At 42.8% G+C, this 16,042-nt stretch overlaps 3 protein-coding genes and 1 long non-coding RNA gene across 4 annotated transcripts; all 4 read right to left on the bottom strand.

The window, feature by feature from the left end:
• Positions 1–783: 783 nt before the first annotated feature.
• LOC135246255 (uncharacterized) lies at positions 784–2,211 on the bottom strand. The gene is made up of 3 exons (XR_010327578.1): positions 1,527–2,211; positions 1,199–1,309; positions 784–1,065 (listed from the first exon to the last, which is right to left on the bottom strand). It is a non-coding gene; the product is annotated as an uncharacterized LOC135246255 (long non-coding RNA).
• A 1,775-nt stretch (positions 2,212–3,986) lies between these two features.
• LOC135246257 (olfactory receptor 52Z1P-like) lies at positions 3,987–5,549 on the bottom strand. The gene has a single exon (XM_064319757.1). The coding sequence runs from the start codon at positions 5,474–5,476 to the stop codon at positions 4,529–4,531; it is 948 nt and encodes a 315-aa protein (XP_064175827.1). The 5' UTR covers positions 5,477–5,549; the 3' UTR covers positions 3,987–4,528.
• Positions 5,550–9,635: 4,086 nt separating this feature from the next.
• Positions 9,636–13,863, bottom strand: LOC135246258 (uncharacterized). Its single transcript, XM_064319758.1, has 2 exons — positions 12,835–13,863; positions 9,636–10,034 (listed from the first exon to the last, which is right to left on the bottom strand). Exons 1-2 carry the CDS (start codon positions 13,861–13,863, stop codon positions 9,636–9,638), a joined length of 1,428 nt encoding a protein of 475 aa, XP_064175828.1.
• A 210-nt stretch (positions 13,864–14,073) lies between these two features.
• Positions 14,074–15,102, bottom strand: LOC135246256 (olfactory receptor 1E16-like). Its single transcript, XM_064319756.1, has 2 exons — positions 14,303–15,102; positions 14,074–14,140 (listed from the first exon to the last, which is right to left on the bottom strand). The coding sequence occupies exons 1-2, from the start codon at positions 15,100–15,102 to the stop codon at positions 14,074–14,076; spliced, it is 867 nt and encodes a 288-aa protein (XP_064175826.1).
• Between the last annotated feature and the right edge of the window lie 940 nt (positions 15,103–16,042).

Here is a 16,042-nt window from a genome sequence, read left to right as displayed (position 1 = left end):
CACTGTATGACACACATATATCTGTATCTGCATCATTAGAGTGTGTCACGGATTCTAAAAAGTAAATAACTCAAATGAGAATATTTGGCTTAAATATGTGATAAAGAAACAAGCTTGAAATTACTTAATTACCAACTTTTTCATACCACTAAAGAGTTTGAAATCTGAACTCTGATTGCTTGAATATAATTCCATAAATGAAGGATTAATTACAAGGGGGTATTACATAAAGTAAAGGGACAGGAAATATCGCGCTTTATATGGTATATGATCATCTTGAAACCGGCTTGGAATGGTCTCAAAAAAGCATCCCAACATATTAATCACAGCCAGTAAGTGTGGGGTGCAGTTGAATAGCTTTGCTTGAGATTCCTTAGAAGCAAACAAGCAGATTCTGAGTATTTGTGCATAGGAAAATAGTATCATGAGCAGCTGTGGAACAAGTAAAACTAGCAACAACAAAGCCAACCTGCTCTCCAAAGAAATTTCAAAACAAGACAGTTTGAGTAATTAAAATTAAGACAGTAACTTTTTCTATGATTGCATCACAAAATGTTGCTGTACAGTTAATATGAAAAACAGTCCAAAAAGAATATGGGCATGAGACCAGATAATGTAATAAGGGTGCAAACTTTTCTACGAGACAGTATCTGATGATAGTGTAATGGATGACAAATGGCACATATCTGTCATAGCTCATCATGATAAAATATTTAATTCAACTGCAACTTTGTGTGTAAACAGATATCTGTAATAGACAAAAGGACAAGATATTTCATAATTATGAGATAACAAATGGTGAAGCATAGATGGTAATAAAGAGGTACTACCATACACTCCATTCACTGCTAAGTTACATATAAATAAATACATAGGCCCATGCAAACCTCTTTCTATGCATATTACTACAATTAGAACTGCATTTACCAATAATATCAGAATGTACAAGTTGAGTAAAAATATGAAGTATAAATATCTATGATCTTCCAGTTCAGTGTATGCTGTCAAAATGAAGGATGTCACAGTTGATAAATTTTCCATAATCACCTGGATGTAGAGTCAGTTCTGTGGAGAAGAATGTGAAGATTTGTAAGCATATTTTAAAACTGAGGACTTACAGCCAGAGTTAACTGTTAGAGTTATTTGTTTACAAGCAATTCACATAAGACCACGGGGATGAGAAGAGCCTTCAGCTCACCTAGGCTCATCAAAGAAGGAAAAATACGAAGTATAAATATCTGCAATCTTCCAGTTTGGTGAATGACAACAATACGAAGGATGTCACAGCTGATGTAGTTTCCATGGTAACCTGGTGGTACAATGCATAGTGTAGAGACAAATAAACATGGATTAATTAATTGTATTTGTTGTTTATCAACAGGAAAAGATTACACTAAGACATGTGTGACAAAATGTCAACACTGGCATCAGGAAACTCTCAAAGAATATGCACAAATGATAGTACCAAAAATAATATTTCACTTAATTTCCGTATACCACAGAGGAAGAAACAGTGTTACACTTACCACTGGTGCACAAGATGGAAGAAAATGTTTCAGAAAAAAAAAAACCTGGAGTGAAATTTCTTATTAAAAGAATCTCTTTGATCGTCAGACCTGCAGTGCTAGGGGTGTGATTATCCAGCAGGTGTGTGACACCTTCTGGATAACTGAAAGGACAGCTCCACTCTTGTGCCTTTTATAGGGAGCTGGTCATATAAAAATAGCCTTCACTTGTGGACGTCACCAGTCAGCAGCCATTAGAACTGGAGGACCTGCAGAATTCCCTTAAGTCAGTTCACCTTTTAATTAGTTTGAAATCACACTTACAATGTCCTGCAAAACACACACTTTCACTTCTAAAAGTCATATTTATTCTTTATCGGTAACTTCTGCCATCTTCGGACAAGTAAATCATAAAGAGTACGGAAAAACATCTTCATTATAACCGCATTATCATGTCATAAATAAACTAGGAAACAGATTATGCATTATTAGAAGTCTACTAGATGCTGCACTAATAGAAATCTATTTAATGGTTTGATAATACCATTACCCCCCAAATAAAAACGGAATTTTGTGTTTTCCTTTACATAAATAAAGACATTTCCACCATAAATTGATGCAGAAAAGGCACAAATTGGTGCATAAAAATTAACCAGAATGCAGGAAATGAAGTATTTGATGCTCAGAATTTTCTGGGGGAGGACCCCCAGACCCCCCCCCTTAATGCCTCCCCCCATAGTTGAAACTCTCATAAACTCTGCCAAAAAGATCGTCCTAGCAACCCCACCTCAAACAAGGCTATGTGTACAGCAGACACAAGCTGCGATCTTGGGTCAGCCATTGCCCATGCTAACTGTAATAACTAACTGTAATAGCCATAACTACTATGTGTACAGCAGAGCATTTGCTGTTTCCTGAAAGATAGGAAGCTATCCTAGGAAGATATCCCTCCAGCACAAAGAAAAAAAGGTCATACAGTGCCTTCGGAAAGTATTCAGACTCCTTACCTTTTTCCACTTTTTGTTATGTTACAGCCTTATTATAAAATTGATTCAATTCTTTTTTATTCTCATCAATCTACACACAATCAACCCATCATGACAAAGCAAATTTATTAAAAATAAAAAAACTGAAGTATCACATTTACATAAGTATTCAGACCCTTTGCTGTGACACACAAAATTGAGCTCAGGTGCATCCTGTTTCTATTGATCATACTTGAGATGTTTCCACAACTTGATTGGAATCCACCTGTGGTAAATTCAATTGATTAGACATGATTTGGAAAGGCCTCTTCTAAGTCCAGAAAACAGGACATCAGCTCGGTCTATCAGCAAACATATGCCTTAGCCCTGCTCAGAAGTTCTCAAGAATAATAATATTTTCCAAGAAATTATTAAACTCATTGATAACGTTTCACTGGGTGCAGTGTCTTTTACTGCTACCACAGAGTGAATGGGTAAGGCGGCAATGATGACATAAAACTTTTGGTTGCGCTGAGCTATATAACACTATTCCAAAAGGAAAATTAGACATGTTATACATAGTTAGAAAGCTTACTCTGTTGCCTATTTGATTAATTAATTGTCAAGCAAGCCATATTGTACTACAAAGGGGGACAACAGTGTAAACGGCATGTGTGGTATTACACACAGCTATTCTGGAAGGTACCCAGGCTTCACAAATGAGTGTGTATTACAGAAACAGTGTATATTATATAACCAGTTCACACCACTGCAGTTTTCTCTGCAACATTCTAAAACCGTTTCGTCTCGTTGCGAATCATTGATCTGAACTGGCCTTAAAGCCTAGTTCAGACCAAAGATTTGCGACGCAACAAAACCGTTTAGAGTGTTGCTGAGGGGAGTTGCAGCAGTGTGATCCACTCGTCTCAGAACGTCTGATGCCGGTGCTCGCCATTGCAGCCGATTCAAGTCGTCCACTCGCAGTTGGCCGTATTTTGCAGTTGATTCCATATTTTGCGGGATGGTTGGCAACCATAAATAAAACTAGCAACAGTAATTAGAAACGTGATTCAACGTTTCCATCAATTGTGAAATTGGGCAATTGAAAAGGGCAGGGGATGTAAAAACAATTAAAAAGTGAAAGAATAATGTTGCTGTTTAAACTGCTTTAGAATGCTGAATTTTGTAGCGCATTGATTTTAGAACTGTTAAAAGGCCGAGGTGTCCCTTTACTGAGAAATGATGCCCAACCTTAGACCAATCAGAATCGAGTATTCAGCCAAGCCGTTGTTTAACCCATCAACCAAGGTAAAAACATTTTTTATAAAATCAACAAACAAAACCAAGGTTCCTGTTAAGTAATAATAAAAACAAGACGGAGAGGGAAATATTGTGACAACGCTTTAATCAATATAATATAATATAAATCACTCATCATTCACAATGTGTGCTTCTAGGTGTAAATTTGAGGCCTGCAGTTTTTAAAATTTATTTTTTAAAAGTGGGTGTCCCCGTGTTAGTGCTTGCTATTACAAATGATTTTGTTTGACTGGTTGTGGCAAAACTAAGTAGGTGTGGTCTATGTTACAAAAAATCCTGGTCACTGAAAGCATTTTAATACTTCACAGTACAGATATTTTAAATATGTATAAACCAAGCAATATGCAGACAAGAAATTTTCAACATTTCTGTTATTCTTCATGTTACAGCGTCTTTTAAATTACTTTGTAATGCATAGGGTTGCCAGAATGAGAATGAATCAAAACCGAAAATCAAGCATGCACAAATAGGCGAGATTTTAATTAACTGATCAGGGTTTGGGGAGGGGGGAGGGGTTAAGTAAGGAAAAACTGTTACAGTGGACATTGAAGAAACTGGTTGCATACTAGCAGTCAAATTTCAGTTATCCTGACTGGGTATTTATATTGTCCAGTTGGGACTACAAACTGGACCTACAAATAATTAGAAAACGGGAAATTCCAGCCCAAAATCTGGCATCTGGCAACCCAAGTGATACAGGGTACAGCGTTACGAACAAAATGTAAATTACATTAATAATCACATTGGGTGGGGTTCACTTATTTTTTTACTGCTAAACCATCTAAAAATCTGATCTTTAATGGCTTGAATGCTAATTCCATAAATTACAGGATTGAACAATGGGGGAAATATGACCATGTGTACAGATAGGAATATGCGAGCTTTATGAGGTACGTGACTCATGTTGAAACGACTCTGGATGACCTCAAATAAGATTCCCACAGAAAAGTTAATCAGAGTTAGTAAGTGTGGGGTGCATGTTCGAATAGCTTTGGTTTGAGATTCCTTAGAAGCAAATAGGCAGATTCTGAATATTTGTCCATAGGAAAACAGTATCATGAGGATCTGAGTTAAAGGTGAGACAAAAGTTAATGCCAGTCCAAGAATATTCTGAACATTCGTATCAAAACAAGACAGTTTAACTAAAGGAAAATTGGCACAATACACTTTTTCAATAATCTTGCCACAAAATGTCAGCTGAACAGTCATTATGAAAAAAAGGGCAAAGTAAATGAAGGGAATCACCCAGGATAATGTAATAGCTGCATATAGCTTCTTAGGAGACATGAGGAGGTGATAGTGTAATGGGTGACAAATAGCAGCATACCGGTCATAGCTCATCACTGCTAAAATAGTAAATTCAACTATAGCATATGAGTGTAAACAATATATCTGTAACAGACATTGGGTCAGAGATATTTCATAACTATGAGACAACAAAAAGACAAGCATAGATGGTAATAAAGATGTGCTCCCAAATATTCCATTCACAGCTAAGCTACATATAAACAAATACATGGGTTCATGCAGACCTCTCTCAATGTATATTACTGTTATTAGTACTGAATTGGCCACTATAATCATAATGTATAAAAGAAGAAAACATATGAAGTATAAATATCTGTGATCTTCCAGTTCAGTGTATGCCGTCAATATGAAGGATGTCACTGCTGATACATTTTCCATGGTCACCTGGATGTAGAGTCAGTGCTGTGGAGAAGAATGTGAGGGTTTGTGAAAATGTTTTAAAACTGAGGACTTACATCCTACTGACACTGAACTAAATCAACATATGGTGTTGAAGAAGCCCTTACACTGAAGAGCTTTTTATTTATTTACCGTTTAAATAAGAACATAATTTGAAACAAGCCCTACATTCTAGTGATAACGAAAGTAACCTGTCATCCAGCAATCAGTCAGATATGGCTGAGGAGTACATGCGAGGCTCATACTTTTTTATCGCAAACCCAGCTTGGTCAGTTCATTCTCAGAATGTTCATGTGAAAGAACAAAAAACTTAGTAATGTTAAGTACAAATCCTGTTCTAATTCCACCAATTGTGGTAAGCACTAAAATGTTAATTTATAAGAAGTTATATTAGATTATGTAATGTTGAGAATAGACCGGTCAACTCTAGGTCAGGCTCATGACTGAAATATCTATAAATGTGATTTAATGTATCACAGGTATATTGCTCCTTATGTACAGTCCATCAAGGTATTCTAATTTGACATTACAAGAACACAATTTACATTGCATATAATTAAATTATGACAATGACTTTTTATGGTCGTTTATTATTAGTATTTCTTTGTATTCATCTTCTTTTTTTCATTATTATTATAAAATTTAAAGCAGGCTGTATCACTTAAAGAATACTAGAATGCACGTGATTTACCTTTTTTTTGAAGGGGTCTTTTCCCTTTTCCCTTCAGATAAATATTTGAAAGTGCTTGCAGTTCTGTGGTCATGTAGAACTTCTGGATGGCTGAAATTGATATTTCTTCTTCTGAGTCTTTTATAATAACACAACCATGTAAAAATACACACCAGCGTGTGACGTTACAGCTCAGACCAATCAATGCCTGTGAGGTATCTGCCGTATCCCCTTATCGCATTAAGCTGAGACTTGTTTTTATACAATGATGTTATATTAAACCACAATAACCACTTCTTCCAGTTTGAACTTATGGGCCCAGTTTTTCAAAACACATCTGGAATGACAACAGCAGTCAGATTGGATTCACATATGAAAATAAATTAGACTCTGTGTCATGGTTCTGTGTTTCCATCTGTCTTTCCTTGTTGGGCCGCCAGATGGCGGCACTTCTGTTTTGTGTCCTGCTCCCCCTGTTTAATTGTATTATTGCTTTCAATTATCCTATTATTGTTTTTGGGTTGTCTCGTTTTCCCTTCCCTCTCTGTGGCCTGATTGTGCATTGTGCCCTGCTGTGTCTCGTCAGTGTCTTGTCTATTTAAGTTCCCTTCTCCCTGACTTAGGTGCTGGATCCTTGGTTGTGTTTGTTCGTGTGTGCCTCTGATCATGTTTCTGCCCTGTGTGTTCCTGCTCATGTTCTTTTTTCCACGTGCTTTTGGATTTTCTTTGTTTCCTGTGTTTTTGAAGTTTTTCTTTGTAGTTTTTGAGAGTTGCCCTGCGAGGCTTTTTGTTCCCTGCTTTAGTTCCTGTTTTGTAAAGTAAAGTCTTGGTTTCTATTCACCGTTCGGAGTTTTGTGTTTTTCCCCCTCACTCTGCGTTTGGGTCCTAACCCCCCACTCCCGTGACACTCTGATCACAAAGATTGTAAGTGATCCAATCCTATCATAAATTAAGCTTATCTGTTTTTGCATTCATCAAACTGCAGGGGAGAGGATGTGCTTACAATCGTAAACCTGGAGGGAGGAGGAATAATTAATACTAGGTTATTACGTTAGATAATGGCATTGGCTGTGGTGTTTGTTACGGCTATATGTTACAGCCTTCAGGAATATAGCCTATTAGCAATCTTTTGTCGAGGGTTTCATAGCGCTTTCTATTTTAGGCCTTAACTTACCACTTTCGTTTGCTGGACATCATGAGGCCTACTTTACAAAGTGGGAACTTGCTACTGTTTTGTTAAATGAATAGCCTACTGCTTGCACAACAGACGACGATTTACACAACTGAATTTCAAGACCACATTAGCGGCTACAAATGTTGTCAGAAAGCAAGTACACTGTGTACCATGATGTGTCCCTTGGTGTCTCCAAATCTATCCCAAAATGTCTAAACAATCATATATTTCACTACAAATCAACTGTTTTGACTCATGAAATTCACTTTTGCATCATTTTCACTAGGGAATTACTATCTTTTCATCAGTCTATGGTTCAAAGATTTCTAGTCCAGAAACCCATCCAAAATCTCCCCAAAATGAATTAAATGTGTTTTGTCCATTATACATCATATAATATGTCTATTATAATGGTTTCAGAATGGTTTAATGAAACATTGCAAAAAGAATGCAAAACATTGTGCCACACTATGGTACACATACCTAAATATGTAATATTTTCATGTAATCATTCTTGAATGGTTTTTGGTGCTCTACATTATGTAATCTTTTGTTGAAGGGGAATGAATGGTATTTAATATTTTCTCACATTTAGGTCGAATGCAGAGGAATGTGTACATTTACACCCTTAAAATTCATTTTCAATTAAATGACTAAATTTAAAAAGCACACCCCAGTCTATGTTGGGGGGGGTTTCGAGACCGGGCTTGACACGGTGTTACATATTATCCAGCCTGTAGGTCATCAGAGCACTAGGAACAATTTTGTTAGGAAAACAGCAAGCACTGTTTGGGCTGAATGGCCTGTTCTCATCATCATGTTATGTTATGTGAAGTTTAACCCTTTGGTTTTGCCATTGATTCTACCAACCACTACTACTACTTAATTAAAAACCTTACAAATGCAGTGCCTACTATTTTACTGCTACAGCTATTTTTCCCGATCTCCTTCTGCAATAAACTGACTCCACCATAGCACCACTCACCTCTCGGGTCTGGGTGCGAGAGCTGTCTCCATTTAGGCTATAATACAGGCTGTATTATTTTATTACATAATGCAGTGTCCCCATCTGAGCCTCTAAGTCCCCCACCCCTGCCTTTTTTGTTGTGATAGGTGGTTGTTGGAATGTGTTTTTGAGTGGGTCACACACAATTAGAGTCTGATGTGTTGTTGGTTGATGAATGACAAGCTAGAAAATAGGGAGTGAACTGAACAAGCAAACAGTGTATTGATATAACAATAAAAGTGGCATGGAGTGAGTTCTTTTTCTTTAAAGCAGAACGTAGACCGTTATCTCTGAAACTATATACAGTACCGACAGGGTTAAAAGCTTTAAATAAAGAGCACATTTGTACCAACGGTTACCAGTTTGTACCTATGGGACTGAGTAAACCTAAAGGACATAAGGAACACAACAAAGGAATCCAAAAGTCATTTTGTATTTTCTGTAGTGACTACACATACTTTAAATACTGGATGAAACCAGATATCTCTTTCCAGTCGCACTCCATGATGAATACAACACCAGGATAAAGTTTGGAGTGGATTTAACAAAACTGCCTGGATGAATTGGGGGGAAAAACTCCCACAAACCTGAAATAATATTAGCAGAATGATCAATAAAACTCCAGAAAATTAACTATCCATTTAACTTAACCTGTTCTGATTACTCATTGCTCAAATGAATTTACATAAAAACTAAATTATTTCATCATCACCTAGAGTTGAGAGAATTTACTTTTTCTTTAGCAAGGAACAACTTGAAAATCTGAACTCTTATGGTGTGAATGCTCATTCCATAAATGACCGGATTAAGCAATGGCGGAATTATCAGAAAGTAAAGAGACAGGAATATGCGAGCTTTGTGTGGGATGTTACTCATTGTAGCAAACTGAGTGCTACCGCTCGTTTGAGAGATGAGAGAGAGACAAGTTCTTTTTCAGGACGCGACTGCGTCTTTTTATTTTCCGGCCGCCACGCGGCTTTCTGTTCGCAATACGCAATACACAATACACAATACACAAGGTATCGGTTCCAATTCACGGCTGACTGCCCGTCAGCTCTTCTTCCTCCTCCAGTTCTCTCGCTTCTCTCTCCGTCGAGCCGCTTTTAAACGTCCAGGCTCACTGTCGAGGTAATCAGCACATTGTCAATCAATCAAACAATTAACTATCCGTGCTGATTAATAAACCCCAACAGCCGTGGCGCAGAGTTCCGAGAGCCGCCCCGCCCACTCTCTCTCTGCAGCCAACGCAAAACCACGCCCACCCTACCACATACCCCCACCGCCCGACTTAGGCCGGGGAGCCATCCGGCCGATGACCGACCCCCCCCCCACCCCCTTCGGGGCGAGAGAGGAAGTCCGCCACCACCATCTGCGCCCCCGGCCTATGAACCACCTTAAAATTAAAGGGTTGTAGAGCCAGATACCACCGGGTGATTCGCGGGTTGGTATCCTTCATGCGGTGGAGCCATTGGAGGGGAGCGTGGTCCGAACAGAGGGTGAATGGGCGACCCAGCAGGTAGTAGCGCAGGGACCCGACCGCCCACCGGATGGCAAGGCACTCCTTTTCTACCGTGCTGTACCTCGCCTCCCGCTGGGATAGTTTGCGGCTGAGGTACAGCACCGGGCGGTCGACTCCCTCCACCTGCTGGGTCAAAACAGCCCCCAGCCCTCTGTCCGATGCGTCGGTCTGCAGGATAAAAGGAAGAGAGAAATTAGGGGTGAACAAGAGCGGCTCCCCGCAGAGGGCTTCCTTTACCCTCTCAAACGCTCGCTGGCACGGCTCCGTCCACTGGACCGGATCTGAGGCACCTTTGCGAGTTAAATCAGTCAAGGGGCTGGTCAGCTGTGAAAACGCCGGAATAAACCGTCTATAGTAGCCGGCCAACCCCAAGAACCTCCTTACCTCTTTTTTCGTCTTGGGTCGTGGACAGGTCGCAATCGCCGCGGTTTTATCCACCAGAGGTCGCACCTGTCCACTTCCCAAGTGGTACCCCAAATACCGTACCTCCGCTCGGCCAATCGCACACTTCTTTGGGTTAGCCGTGAGCCCCGCCTGCCTCAAGGACTCGAGCACCGCCCCCACATGCCGCATATGCTGTGCCCAGCTGCTACTGTGGATGATAACATCATCCAGATAGGCAGCAGCATACGCAGCATGCGGACGCAGCAGCCGATCCATCAGGCGCTGGAAGGTGGCTGGGGCCCCGAATAACCCAAACGGAAGTGTTCGGAATTGGTACAAACCGTCCGGAGCGGAGAAAGCCGATTTCTCTTTGGACTTTGCAGACAAGGGAATCTGCCAATAGCCCTTAGTCAGATCCAGTGTCGAGAAAAACGAGCCGTGCCCAGCCGATCCAGGAGTTCGTCGACCCTAGGCATAGGATAGGCATCAAAATGTGACACAGCATTCACTTTCCTATAATCCACACAGAACCGAATAGAGCCATCCGGCTTACTTACCAGCACGATGGGGCTATTCCAAGCACTGTGGGACTCCTCTATTACACCCAACTCCAGCATGGCCTTTATTTCTGCCTGCACCAATTTCTTTTTGTGCTCCGGCAGTCTATAGGGGCGGGAACGTACCGTTACTCCCGGGGGGGTGTCGATATGGTGGTGTATGAGGTTCGTGCGTCCTGGTAGGGGAGAAAACACATCCGCAAACCGTTTTTGCAACATGGCAAGGTCTGCTCTCTGACTTGGCGAGAGGTGGCTATCTGAAAGGGGTGGGGTCTGATTGATTGAATTTACTACCTCCGGCCCAGCTCGTCCCTCTCCTGATCCACCGTTACCAGAGAAACAGCCACCACCTCTTTCCAGGCTTTTAATAAATTGAGGTGATAAATCTGTTTCGCTCCCTCTCTATCAGCACGCTCCACCTCATAGTCAACCTCCCCAACTCGTCGTGTGACCACGAAGGGCCCTTGCCACTTGGCGAGTAATTTTGTACTGGAGGTTGGAAGTAATACCAGGACTTTATCTCCCGGCGAGAATTGACGTAGTTTCGTCCCTCTATTGTAGTGCCTCTGCTGACGTTCCTGAGCCTCGAGCAAATTCTCCCGTGACAACCGACCCAGTGTATGGAGTTTTGCTCGCAGGTCCATAACGTATTGCAACTCATTTTTGCTGGGGCTTGGACCGTCCTCCCAGCTTTCTTTAACTAGGTCCAATATTCCCCGAGGTTTTCTACCGAATAACAGTTCAAAGGGAGAAAATCCCGTGGAGGCCTGGGGAACCTCCCGCACTGCAAATAATAGAGGGACTAACCACTTATCCCAATTTCGGCTATCGTCGTGAATGAACTTTCGAATCATGGACTTCAGAGTTCTATTAAACCGCTCCACAAGCCCATCTGTTTGGGGATGGTATACACTGGTTCTAATAGAGCGGACGCCCAGTAATCCGTATAGCTCATTTAGTGTACGTGACATAAACGAAGTGCCCTGATCAGTCAGAATCTCTTTCGGGATTCCGACCCGGGAGATAATTTGAAACAGAGCTTGCGCAACACTCTTAGCTGAAATATTGCGCAACGGCACTGCTTCGGGATACCGGGTCAGCATAATCCACCAAGACCAACACGAAACGGTATCCCTGGGTGCTCCGTTCAAATGGCCCGATGAGGTCCATAGCAATTCGGTCAAAGGGAACCTCTATTAAGGGTAGTGGGCGCAACGGCGCTTTTGGGGTGGCCGGGGGGTTCACTAATTGACATTCGGGACAGGACGCACACCACCGACGTACGTCCGCCCAAATGCCCGGCCAGTAAAACCGAGCCATTATTCGGTGTAGTGACTTATCATACCCTAAGTGCCCCGCCATGGGGTTGTAATGAGCCGCCTGGAAAACCATTTCCCGGCGGTTTCTGGGTACCAACAACTGGGTTGTTTCTTCACCGGTCTGAGCGTCACGACACACTCGATACAACCTGTCCCTAATAATAGAAAAATAAGGGTGAGAGAGTACTGCATCGGGGCGCACCTGCTGACCATCAATCCGCATCACTTGGTCATAGGCAAAGCGTAAGGTGTCGTCCCGAGACTGCTCGAGTGGGAAATCCTCCGCGGGTTGGAATACAGGACCCCGGGAGTCTCAACCGGAGGCTCGCCTGGGTCCCTCCCCGCCCCGGCCGTGTCGGACGGCCCTGCGTCACCACCGTCAACAGCACACACGTCACACTTCCCTATCGGTCGTGATCGCAACCCCAGTATGTTTCTAGAGACCTCCCTAAACCCCGCCCAATCAGTACCCAAGATTAGGGGATGCGCAAGCCGGGAGCTAACCGCAGCCTTCACAATATGCGTTTTTCCCTGGTAACAAATTTCCACGGGTACTACCGGATACTTGTGCACATCTCCATGCACACACCGAATGGAAACCCAGGGTGCCTTTACCAATGCCTCGGTTCGAACCAGGTTTTGCTGGATCAGGGACTGCATAGCCCCTGAATCCAACAGCGCCCGGTGTTCACTCCCTTGCACCCTTACCGGGATGCAGTACGCTCCCTCCTGATCGGGAGCGGAAGTGGGCGGCCCGACCACCCGGACCACCTGCCCCACTTCCATAAGTGGACAATCGCGGCGCAGGTGACCCAGCTGTCCGCACCGCCAACACCCCGGTCCGAGCGTCTGAGGCGCCCTCTGCGAGCCGGAGCCCCCCGCCACTGAGCCTGGACCTGGAGAGGGAATCGGAAAAAAGGGGGGATTAGTTGGAGGCAAGGGAGGGGGCAGAGCCCGGGGGACAGGGAAGGGGCCAGCCCGAGGAGGGGGTCTCCTCCTAGGCGCCGGTTCCGGCCGTGCTTGCTGCTGGGCGCTGGGGTATAGCACTAAGTGGTCCTCCGCCAGGGTAACCGCCCCCTCTAGGTTGGTCGGGCGATGGCAGCGCACCCAATTGGCCGTTCCCTCCGGCAACCCTTCCAGGAACTGTTCCAGTATAACCTGCTCCACCACGCCCCCGGCGGACCGGGTCTCTGGCTGCAGCCAACGCCGGGCCATGTGGGTCAGCCTTTGGGCGTATGCGAAGGGACGGTCCTCCGCCACCAGTTTCGCCGTCCGGAACCGGCGCCGGTAATCCTCCGGGCTGCAGCCCAGCCGGTCCAGGATCGCCCTCTTCACAATCTTGTAATCCGCCCGGGCTCCGGGCGGCAGTCCATGCGCCGCCTGCTGGGCTTCCCCAGTTAAAAGGGGCAGGAGGTGTACAACCCACTCCTCGTGGGGCCACTGACACGCCTCCGCTGCCACCTCAAAACTTTCCACGAAGGCCTGGATGTCATCGTCGGCGGTCATTTTTGGTATGTGGATCCGGAGAGGGGATCGGGACGGCGGGTCCCGGGAGCTGGTTTCCCCGGCGGCAGCCAGCTGTCGCAGCGCCTGGGTCTGGAGGGAGGCTTGTGCACGCAGAGCCTCCATCTGCTCTGCGTGTACGGCCGCCTGCCGCTCCTGCATCTGGGCCATCCCCTCCAGCATCCTCGCCAGCGCTACGAGAGGCTGCGCCGTCTCGCTTCGGTTTGGGTCCATCTCTGACCTTCTCTCTCTCTCTCTTCCTGCCGTCCCCCCGCACGGGCCACCACTGTAGCAAACTGAGTGCTACCGCTCGTTTGAGAGATGAGAGAGAGACAAGTTCTTTTTCAGGACGCGACTGCGTCTTTTTATTTTCCGGCCGCCACGCGGCTTTCTGTTCGCAATACGCAATACACAATACACAATACACAAGGTATCGGTTCCAATTCACGGCTGACTGCCCGTCAGCTCTTCTTCCTCCTCCAGTTCTCTCCCTTCTCTCTCCGTCGAGCCGCTTTTAAACGTCCAGGCTCACTGTCGAGGTAATCAGCACATTGTCAATCAATCAAACAATTAACTATCCGTGCTGATTAATAAACCCCAACAGCCGTGGCGCAGAGTTCCGAGAGCCGCCCCGCCCACTCTCTCTCTGCAGCCAACGCAAAACCACGCCCACCCTACCACACTCATGTTAAATGAACTCTCCACAAGCTCAAATAAGACTCCCACAGAATAGTTCATCACAGTCACTAAGTGTGGCGTGCATGTTTGAAGAGCTTTCATTTGAGATTCCTTAGAAGCAAAGAGGCAGATTCTGAGTATTTGTGCGTAGGAAAATAGTATCAGGATAATCGGCAGACCAGGACACACTATAATTAACGCCATTCCAACAATGTTGTCAACACTCGTGTCAAAACAAGACAATTTCTGTAAATGAAAATTTGAACAATACACTTTTTCTATATACCTGTCACAGAATGACAGTTGGGCAGTTGTTAATATGAAATAAAGGGCAAAGTAAAGACAGGGAACAACCCAGGATAATACAATGGCTGCAGTAACCTTTCTAGGGGACATGAGGAGGTGATAGTGTAATGGGTGACAGATAGCAACATAACGGTCATAGCTCATCACTGTTAAAATAGTAAATTCAACTATACCATACAGGAATAAGCAGTATATCTGTAACAGACAATGGGTCAGAGATCTTTCATAATTCTGAGATGACAAATGGCCAAGCATTGATGGTAATAAAACTGTGCTACCATACAGTCCATTCACTGCTAAGTTACATATAAACAAATACATAGGTTCATGCAGACCTTTTGCAGTGTAAATTGCCAAAATTAAAACAGAATTGAACAATAATATTAGAATGTATAAAATAAGGAAACACAGGAAGTATAAATATCTATAAGCTTCCAGTTCAATGTATGCTGTCATTATGAAGGATGTCACAGCTGACACATTCTCCATGGTCACTTGGATGTAGAGTCAGTGCTGTGGAGAAGAATGTAAGGGTTTGTGAACATATTTTAAAACTGAGAAGTTAAATTCTACCGATACTCAAAGTAAATTAACATACGGTGTTGGTGAAGCATGAACATTTGAGAGTCTTTTTTCATTTATGCAGAATTTACATATGAAGATAATTTAAAAACAAGATTTACATTTACGATATCTACAAATGTCTTATTTATGGTTTTTGTAGTGAAATTCAGACAGCAAAGTATCCCCTATAGAAACAGCACTGAATTGATCCAAAGTGTTTGATTGAATTGCATTTACCCTTAAACAGTCGTAGTGTGCTTGGTTGAAGTTCCTTGTAATTGTCCAAGATCTTCCTTTAACTTCTATATTTCATGCCAAAAAATTATTCAGTTTCCATTGTTTGCACTTTTTCTAAAAACCTACTATATTTTCTTTGCACAATACATTTCTGCACAATACAGTCAAATGTCATGAAATAAAAAATGTGTCCATATTAATTATGCGGCCATGGAAGCAGAACTGATCTTGAATTACCATCGTAATAACAGATTTAAAGCTGGCTGCATTACTTAAAGAATTTTTTTAAAAGACTTATAGAATACCACGATGTACAAGAATGAGAAAGTTAAAAATATTATAAATAAAAAATAATAAAGTTAAAAATATAGATAACACATACAGTACGCTATCAATCTTCCAAATATTTAATAGTTTCTTCTGAAAGGCTTTTTTTCCTACAGGAGGCTTTCTGAGTCATACACCATCTGGGTGACTGAATGAGATATTTCTCTGTTTGACTCTTTTATAATGACACGGCTATGTAAAAATACACACCAGTGTGTGACGTTGCAGCTCAGACCAATCAATGCCTGTGAGTTATCCAACATATTCCCGTCTATCATTAAGCCAAGTATTGTTTTTAATA

This window comes from Anguilla rostrata, unplaced genomic scaffold (assembly GCF_018555375.3).
Source record: "Anguilla rostrata isolate EN2019 unplaced genomic scaffold, ASM1855537v3 scaf0098, whole genome shotgun sequence".
NCBI lineage: Eukaryota > Metazoa > Chordata > Actinopteri > Anguilliformes > Anguillidae > Anguilla > Anguilla rostrata.
The sequence above is the reverse complement of the archived record's forward strand: the minus strand, read 5'-3'. Positions and strand labels throughout refer to the sequence as shown.

Excerpts from the sequence above, each read along its gene's own strand:
- LOC135246257 (XM_064319757.1), bottom strand. The coding sequence starts at position 5,476 with ATGGAAAATGTATCAGCAGTGACATCCTTCATATTGACGGCATACACT.
- LOC135246258 (XM_064319758.1), bottom strand. The coding sequence starts at position 13,863 with ATGGACCCAAACCGAAGCGAGACGGCGCAGCCTCTCGTAGCGCTGGCG. Across the intron at positions 10,035-12,834 it reads AGGGAGCGTACTGCATCCCG|ACCGACGCATCGGACAGAGG; the intron begins GTAAGGGTGCAA and ends TTTATCCTGCAG.
- LOC135246256 (XM_064319756.1), bottom strand. The coding sequence starts at position 15,102 with ATGGAGAATGTGTCAGCTGTGACATCCTTCATAATGACAGCATACATT. Across the intron at positions 14,141-14,302 it reads TTTAACATGAGTGTGGTAGG|CGGCTCGACGGAGAGAGAAG; the intron begins GTGGGCGTGGTT and ends GACGTTTAAAAG.